This window comes from Cyprinodon tularosa, unplaced genomic scaffold, assembly GCF_016077235.1.
Source record: "Cyprinodon tularosa strain WSP-4 unplaced genomic scaffold, ASM1607723v1 ctg199, whole genome shotgun sequence".
NCBI lineage: Eukaryota > Metazoa > Chordata > Actinopteri > Cyprinodontiformes > Cyprinodontidae > Cyprinodon > Cyprinodon tularosa.
Window position 1 is genome coordinate 2700724 of NW_024038729.1, and position 9509 is coordinate 2710232.

General features: G+C 34.3%; 1 protein-coding gene across 1 annotated transcript; it reads right to left on the bottom strand.

The window, feature by feature from the left end:
- Positions 1-2733: 2733 nt before the first annotated feature.
- Positions 2734-9350, bottom strand: dnajc12 (DnaJ (Hsp40) homolog, subfamily C, member 12). The gene is made up of 5 exons (XM_038284132.1): positions 9019-9350; positions 8116-8194; positions 6345-6484; positions 6137-6263; positions 2734-3173 (listed from the first exon to the last, which is right to left on the bottom strand). The coding sequence occupies exons 1-5, from the start codon at positions 9094-9096 to the stop codon at positions 3091-3093; spliced, it is 507 nt and encodes a 168-aa protein (XP_038140060.1). The 5' UTR covers positions 9097-9350; the 3' UTR covers positions 2734-3090.
- Positions 9351-9509: the final 159 nt, after the last annotated feature.

Genomic DNA, 9509 nt, shown 5'->3' on the forward strand with positions numbered 1-9509 from the left:
CGGGCTCCCCCAGGAGCACCATATCGATACCGAACTTAGTGCGGACACCCGATCGGCATAGTGCACTGCAGCTCAGAGCTCCTGAGCTCAAACGATCCGCCAGCCTCAGCCTCCCGGTAGCTTGGATTACAGGCGCGCGCCACCGCACCCGGCGATGAACGAGCCACTCCAGTGGCCATTTAACTCTGAACATAATGACGTCATTGGACACATTAGCTTCATCTAGTGGTTGAAGAGAATTAGCCGAGGGCATTTCAAGACTTGCAAATCTGCCCTATCGCTTTTTGTTGATTGTGGAAAAAGATTGTAATTGTAGAAATAAAATAAAATTCCCAGCTATTTTACCTAGAAAGAAAAGAAACCTCTTTTGAAGAATTAAATTATTATAGCTCACAAAATTCAAGGAGGATTTGATTAATTAAATTTAAAGATGTTTTTCAATTACTTGAATAACACCTTTTTTCACTTAGAGACTTTAGACAGATTTTATTTGTCATTTTGTTTACACAAGTTTAAAACAAAAAGAAATTTCGTTTGAAAACAGCTCAATGGACAATTTCATTTCTTTAAAAGTGCAGCCTTGAAAAGTACTAAAAATTACTTTAAATTTACAGTTCTAATTTTTTTTTTTTTAATTACTTGAATACACATTTAAAATAAAATAGATTAAGAAATGTGTCAAAAGTACGGAAGAAGATTAGGGCCACTGAACAAAAAGCAAAGTTATAAAAGCAATTGATTACTTTAAATCCAAGCAGTGCTTTTAAATTAGCTATTTTGGCACTTTGTGCCATTTAGAGATTATTTGTTTTTTACATCTTCCTCACTCATATTTTATCACAGATATTAATTCCCTGTTAGGGGATTTGTTTGTGAAATATCTAAAAAAAAAAACATGTATTTATTCATTCAAAAAAGAAAAACAAAGGAACAAGCTGTATTTGACTTGATCTGAGCCCATTTATTTATTTTTAATTTAAAACAGAATTAGAGAACAGCAAAGATGCATTTAATTATAACCAATATTTCATGGAAAAATGAACGTAGTTGGAAACTAGTGTATAGTTAAGAATGAAAAAATAAAATACTTATAGATCTGTCATAAATATAAACATAAGGTTCTCAGTGTGTGGCTTATGTTATTCACCCCCATTAAGGTAAAGATCAGTGGAAGGAAAGAGAATAAATAACATACTGTAAAAATACATGAATAAATTTAAATAAAAGATGGTGTAAAGATGGACCTGACTTGGATGGACTGGATTACAAAAAGTCTAAACTGTGGCACAGGTCTAAAGATAACAAAACAACAATCTGCAATAAAACACAATAACACACCACAATGTCAGAATAAATGTACTTTATTACATTACAATGTACAACATACACTTTGTTGGTTTCAATTTACTGTAATTTAGAAAAATATGGTTTGGATAAATATATAAGCTTGTGATTCTGACTAGTTTTGAGCTTACTGCAGTTCTATTATATACGTTTTTATTCGTTTATAGAAAAATAACTGACTGTGCTCTAAAAACTGAAATATTTATCTAAATTACAGTGCTGTAAAATATATATTCACAATTTTTGTGGTTCCCAACCATTCATTTATTGTCTTTAATAAACTGTGTTGCTGTTATTTTGTGCAGGAAGTGAAATAAATAGGTTCTGTTTTCGCTCTGAGAATCTTCCACGAACACGTCTAAACATCCATTTTTTGAGCTGAAACATACTTGGGGAATGCATCAGGATTAAAAACTGAAATCATCCAGTTTGCTGCTAAATATTGATAAAATTAAATGGGTTTTAGAACGGCCTAGTCAAATTCTACACATCCATCTATTAGATAGGCTGTTCATGCAGCTGATTTAATACAGCTCACAAGTAACAGTTGGCATGGGTCAGAAATGTTAGTGAAACAAAATGCAATTTTCCTGATATAACTCTGTTGTTTAAAATTTTTATTAATTTAATTGAGACCAAAGCAATAACATAAAATAGGCCAACTGCTATCAGCTGGTTAATTAGCTGTGTTACCTGCTCAGGTAGCCAGCATGCTGTTGGCTGCAGCCCAGTGTTTGACATGTAGAACTTATGGCCGTCGTTCCTTTAATTTCCTTATTATTTTGTCTGGAAATATTTCTAACCAGACAGATTTCTCTTCCTTGTAAACAAATAATTGGAAAAAAAAAGAAAAAAAAAAAAACAGCTCACAAAATCCTTGCAAGTTGATGTTGTCATCTGTCTCACATCCTAGATGTGAGTTAATATTACCAAAGCTGATCCAAAGAGTAATAAGGCTTCTAAGGCTGTTAAGAGTTAATTAATAGCAAAGAAAGATTTAAATGAACTGCAAAACAAGAAGCACTCCTTAATAACCCCTTAATACATGCTGGTTGTACTGATTTAAGTCTCTATTTTACTGGTTAATTAACTTTTACTGGTTAAAAGTAAATAACAAACAAAAAAATACACAAAATTGTAATTTATTTCTATTCACTATATGTAACTTTCTAAATCATTGAATTGAAAACATTTTTGCAAAAAGATTATTTTTGGTTTGGGGGTATTTTTAATGTAAAGCAATTTTGTAGAAACTCCAACTTCCTCTGCAAACTTTAGTATTAATTTACAACCAGAGAAAAAGAGAATATATAAATCAGATTGGAGTGGTATAATATTCAGAATTTTTTTTTAAATGCATTGAAAACAAGGGAAATAGGTCTTTAAAATCTTTAAAAGCTAAAGTTAAACCAGTTTTAATGCCTTATGACTCTAAGAAGCAGAGTGTTCCACTTTAAACAAATACCATGACTCATCATGCAGCAGCTAAAGGTCAGAAACAACAACATTCATCACAATAAATGACACAAAATGGTTCAGTTTGCAACACAGAAATGCACAATAAATCATGGAGAGTCTAAGACAGAGCACATCAAATATGCAAAATGCAACAGGCTGTTAAACACATACAGACACACAACCACAATCACATCAACACGACTGTTCCAGCACAGGCACTTAGTGGACTCACAAAAAACTAACATTTACAGTAACATTTAGGAATACTAGGTTTTTAAGCCGCTAATTTCATATTTCATAATTTCTGAACTTCTGCAGCAGATAGGATGGGGAGTCTGAGGCCCAACGGAAACGTCGATGGTAGAAATCAGCTGAGGGGGAAAAGAAGAGAAAAGAAATCAGCTAATTTTTCAAAGGTAACCAATGACATGGAAAGAGAGTCAGCGAAGAATGGATGTAGATCTGTACTCTCTTCCAAAAGCATAAATATACTCTTTTTCCACTTTAACTTTTCCACTTTTTGTCAAATATCAACCTCCCCCTGCAGTGCGTTACATCAGGATCTGTCAACCATCATGAAACAGAGCTAATTAGAAAGAAAATTATTCAAGCTTTTTAGTCCTTTATTTACCAGTAAACTGGGTATTATTTGTTCTAAAATAATAACTTATTTTATTACTATGAAATGAAATAATTCATGTATATAGTATGTATGAATTGCATACTATATGCTTACCCTAAATCAGGGGTTCTTAAATATCAGTCTGTAACCACAAAAATAACTTTAAAACGTACCGATGACCCTCTAAAAATGTATATAATTATCTCATTACATACTTAGTTGTAAATACAGAGTTAAGTTATTATATTAAATTTTTTATTTATTTTTCAATTACATTTAATTATTTCAATAATCATTTTATTATTTAATGGTATATCTAATATTTGAATCATGTATAAAACAAATAAATACCATAAATGACTAAACTTATGTCATGGTAAATTTACTTTGTGGAACCTTCACACTAATTTATGTCATGATTTATCTGACCCTCTTTAAACCTAAGGGATGACATCATATTGATTGTAAAAAACATCCTTTGCTTGTGAACCTAAAGCCTAAATACCCTAAAATAAAATTCACTCCACCCATCAACAAATGAAGTCCATCTGTGTGTAATTTCATCTCAGCATAAATTTGTCTCTGAAGGTCTGAGACGTTTGCAAAAAGAACATAAATGAAAACCAGCATCATGTTCACAGCTTAGGAAAGAAGATGTGGAGACGTTTAAAGCAATAGCCCGAACTTTAAACATCTCACAGAGCTCAGTTTAATCCATCACATTAATGTAAAGAAGGCGGCAAAGCTGCAAACCGACCGAGTCATGGGCTTCCTTTTTTAAACTCAAAGCCTGGATAAGGAACACGATCATCAGAGAAGCAATTTAGCAGAGACAGGCGGAGATGATACATGCTCTGAGCTAAATTTTGGTTTATTGTGTGATCTTTCCTGCTTTACAAAGGTAGGACGCAGCTTGACAAAACCATAATGGCAATTATTTTACATCTAAGTAGTATGCAGTTCTTCATATATACACACATCAATTTCAAACAGATGGTATTGGCCAATACTGCACACCCAGGTATTGGGTATCGGTGCCAAAAATTGGCATCGGCGCAGCGCTAATTAAAACCTGTTAGAGGCTGTAAAACAGCTTAAACTTTGGTTCACCTTCAAATTGAGCCAAATAACAGAATGATTTCATGCATATAGATGTGTTAAAATGGCCTAAAGTCCAGAAGTGAATCAGTTGAAAAATGTTCCTGCTCAAAAGCAGCAATCTGCGCCATACGGTTTTTACTTTAGCATTATAATTGCTGAAAATTTATAAATGACGCGATGCCCATTTATGAGGAGGGATTGCTGTAAAATTAGTAACATGCTGCAGCTGGGTTTCCTTAAAACTGTCCACTTAGTGGCATTGCTGCGGGGTCCCTCTGTATGGATGGACTGGATTACATCTCTATAACATTCAGATCTGTTTTCTCTAAAATGAGCGGTGTGTTCATGTTTTAAATTAAATTCTCTTTATTTCTCATACTCGCATAAGAATAACTTGTTTCAATATTTGTAATTTCTAATATGTCAGCAAAATATTCCTTTTAGGGCTGCAAGTAACGATTATTGCAGATCGACTAATCTGTCGATTGTTTTTTAAGTTTCCTTAAAGGAGATTTTTGTTGTTGTTGTTGACTCTATGATCTGGTTGAACTGTAAAGTGCCTTGAGATGACATTTGTTGTGAATTGGCACTATATAAATAAACTGAACTAATTAATTAAAAACTAAAGAAAAAAGTGGCTCATTATTTCAATAAACTATCATTATTTACATATTTGTTGTGTTGATTCTCTCTTTTTATTTTGTTTATTAGCAGATAATTGATAAACTTTTCTGTCATCAAAAATGTTGATCTTTGTTAGCATCTCTTATATACTTATATATACTCTTATATACACTGTCACACCATCTGACAAACATTCCTAGAAACTCTAAATGGTGGACACTCTTTTTATCGAAGATATTGGTTTACAAAAGTGACAGAAATTTCCCTAAGGGGATAGTCTCCCCAAAGGAAGACTTTTTTTCTCCATTCAAAAGACTGGTTCATTTTAACCAAGGCTAAAGTTCAAAACTGGAAGGCTTAATTCTTTGTTTTTTGTTGTTTTTTTTATTTATTTATATATATATATATATATTAAAAAAATATATATATCTATATATATATATATAGATATATATATATATATATCTATATATAGGTATATATAGATATATATATAAAATTAAATGAGCTGAAACGAAAACTTTTCCAATTGAGCTCTGGATAGAGAATATTGACAAACAAAAACATTTTTTTTTTTATCTTAAATGCAAAATGTTTATATATTTTTTTTTACAGTGTTGGTATAATTACTGCTCTAAGTGAGTCGCTCTGTCAACTAAAGGCATGTTTTAGAGTCTCTACACTCCAGTTAACCATTAATCGACTAGTAAATTAGTTGATGATTATTTCAATAATCGATTAATCACGATTAATCCGATTAATTTTTTTTTGCCCTAATTCCTTTCTATTGCTCCCTTCAGCAATTCAAATGAAACGAGTAGAAATGTACACTCACTGGGAAGAAAACCAGCAGTTTCACAGTGAAATCAGAGCCTTTATAGTCAATTTATTTAATAAATTAACCTTTACTTAGGAGTGTTAGTTAGGGTCAGATACGTCTAAAGTGGCTTTCAGCTCTATTTTTCACATTTATTGTTATTCCCTTACAGGAGGAACCTTCATCTGAAGTATTTTTGTTGTTTTCTTGTTCCTCTGACTGGAAAGCGACTGGATCCTCTGGTTTGCAGGCCTCCAACATCGGCTCCTTCTTGGTCCTCACAGCCCAGTGTATTGACTGCAAACACAATCAGCCTGTGTCAGAAAACAGCAGCCGGAGAACGGCTGAAAAACTCCACAGAGTGAAGGCGATACGTACAGTTTTAACTGAATCATTCAGGGCCTGCCATTCCTGGAATGGGATAGAGACGCCGCTTCTTTTCCAGTGGTCGTAGTTCTTCCTTTTGGTTTCATCACATAAAACCTCTTTGGCTTCTTGCAGCTTTTGGAAATCAGTAACTGTCGAGATCAAAGGAAACAGCAGAGTCTTATTGTGAGTCACGTCGCTCACAGAATCAGGAGATGATAATTACCTCTTCCTCATTAAAAATGATTTGCTTTGAAGTCAAATCATCATAAAAAGGGGGGTAGAAAGACTGATATAAAAACATGAAAATGGTGCCAAATATTCAGTGATTTGCAAAAATATTCACTTCACATGAACTTTTTTCCTTTTTTGTTGTTACCGCCATATTCTATGCTTGTATTTTAATTTGATAAGATAAACCATCAAATTGTTCCACCTGGGGAAACAGATTTTTGAGGTTCAGGGCGCTGAAAACATGGTTTCCCTCTACCTGATTTCCACATCTAGAGACTGAATTGTTTTGTTTAATATTCTAAAGCTCTGTTGGATTGGACAGAAGCCATTAGTAAAGCATAATCTCCCTGGTCCAACACACCTAAATCAAACGGCCACCTCAGTCGAAGTCAAGTTCTCCAGTCCTGCAAATGACCTAAATATTTGATTCAGGTGAGTAAAAGCAGACATTTGTGATTTAACCATCAAACTGTATCTCCGGTTGTGCTTTTAAGATCCTTGTCCAGATGGAAAATAAACCTCCAATAGGTTTTTTGACATGATTGCTTTCCTTTCAACCTTCAACCATCTTCTTATGACCAGCTAATCCTTCGCTGTTTAGGAAATCGATCCCACGGCATGATGCTGCCATCACTGTGTTTCACACAGTGCTTATCGCAGGTATGACGCAGATATTATGGATTTATGCCCAATTTTGAAGCTTGGTCTGCGCAATGTTATTCCATGCAACAACTCAAAAGGGACAATCACGAACTAGCTAGGATTGTGGTTGTTTGTGTGTCTTTTGATGAGCTTGTTTGCCGTCTATAACCCCTCATTCAATGCCAGACAACACACAGTTCACCTGTGAGTATTCCAGAAAGACAGGCCGTGGCGCTGCATGTTTTGGCTTCAGGTGCAAACCAACAGACAGAGCTACAAACTAGCGCCCTGTATGGTGTCTAGGATAGTGTCTGATGTGTGCCAGGCGTTGTGGACAGCACTACAGCCAGAGTGTCTGCCATTAGGTACCAAACAGGTTAACTGCGACACACACGCAGGCAACCTGTTCAACTTCTTCCAGTTATTACCCTTGATGGCTTTTTACAAACTGCCAACAGAACCCTTCATCCTCTTCCAATTACTTTTTTCCCTATCACTCCGCTATAAAGGCCAGATTTGAGGAAAAGCAACTAATATTTGTCATCTCAACAGATTATCACCTGAGCTGTGGAGGATTGCAGCTCCTCCAAAGCTACCATGAGCCTCTTTTCTGACCTTCTGAGGTGGTTAATTAGTTTATGTGGATGTTGGATTAGTATTTCTGCAGTTGATACATTGATCTCTATAAAAAATTTACAGCTCAGGATGCTGTGTTATTACTTAAACCTGCTGAGTTCAGTTCCTTTATCTTTATTATGATGTCTTCTTAATAAATGCTAAGAGAATATTTAATCATGCATAGTTGAACTATTAAATAACAATATGTTAAAGCAACTTGCTGAATTTCCCAGGTAATGATTGTGAAGTTTGATGTTGTCACCTCACAGAAAATGGATTTTATATTTACCTGCTGTAGGGTTGTCAGGGTGTTTATCCGGGTGACACGATAAGGCTCTAATCTTGTATTCATTGAGGATCTGCTCAATCTTTAAGAGAACATAAAGAGACATAAAAATAATTCAGAAAGTAAAAAAAAAAAAAACAGATTTCCTAAGATTCTTGTTTTAGTGAACCTTGTGAGCTGTTTCATTTGGCTGACTTTGTGACAAACTGAGTATTCTTTGTTAAAACACTAGAAATCCTCATGTGATCCCTTCTAGGTCCAGGGAAGTCCGCTGCTTTCAGGTTATGCTTCTGCATTACTCCCTATATTGACTCTCCATATGTTTTCCTATCATGAATGCAGCTCTGGAACAAACTTCCAGAAAACTGTAAGAGTGCAGAAAGCCTGAGTTCCTTTAAATCAAGACTAAAAACACATTTTGTTAGGATTGCCTTTGACCGTTCTAGTTTAACAGTTCAACTGAAACATCATTAGTTCAACTTTTTTATTTTCTTTAGTCCAACTTTTTTTTAATGTTTTTTGTTTCTGCATTTTTTATTTTATTTTATTTTTTTCCTACTTGCTTTGATTCTGTTGTATTTTCCTATATTTTAATCATGTAAAGCACTTTGCATTGTCTTTGTACTGAATTGTGCTATATAAATAAATTTGCCTTGCCTTGCCTCTTGTCAGCCCTTTAATTATCACTTTACACAAAAACAGCTGCAATACAATAGGGTTTTCTAGATCCAAAGCAACAGGTTTCACAAAAAGTCACTATTAACCGCAAACATGCATTATATAGTTTATCAACAACCATTTAATTACTTAATAATTAATGATTATTCAATATTTTACATCTTTAAATTGTTTTTCATCCTTAAAATAGGTTCTGAATGTGTAATATGTCAGTCACTGACAGCTTACCGATGACAGTTCATCACATCCTAACAATCCATAGTAATCTTCCAAGTCCTCCTGTTTACGACCAAAAATAGCCTCCATATCTGAGCTGTCAGGGAAAGAAAAAACACCTTTTAAGTCCCTTTTTATCGCAACCTGGTGCAGCTGCGCAACGCTGCAGCTGATTAGTTCAGGGACTGCTCTATCTCGGCTTTCCCTCAAACTGGTACAGTAATTAGATATTTATGCACTAACTACAAATATACTCAAACAGCTATAAAAGCCAATCTAGAGCTCTTCTGTGGGATAAACGTGTATGTCCCCTTTTCTTTCATGTGACGCATGTTACATTCAAGTTTTTACGTAAAACCTCCCCCCTGACATCAAAACGATGCGCTGGTGAAGTTTCTCAGTCATCCAGGTCATAGTCATTAAAAAAAAGTAAAAAAACAAAAAAAAAAACAATCTACTGGACTTTGTTTCCAAATAAAGGAGACAAAGTCCAGTGGATTATT

Excerpts from the sequence above, each read along its gene's own strand:
- dnajc12 (XM_038284132.1), bottom strand. The coding sequence starts at position 9,096 with ATGGAGGCTATTTTTGGTCGTAAACAGGAGGACTTGGAAGATTACTAT. Across the intron at positions 8,195-9,018 it reads GATGTGATGAACTGTCATCG|ATTGAGCAGATCCTCAATGA; the intron begins GTAAGCTGTCAG and ends GTTCTCTTAAAG. Across the intron at positions 3,174-6,136 it reads TTCAGATGAAGGTTCCTCCT|CTGATTTCTACCATCGACGT; the intron begins GTAAGGGAATAA and ends TTTCCCCCTCAG.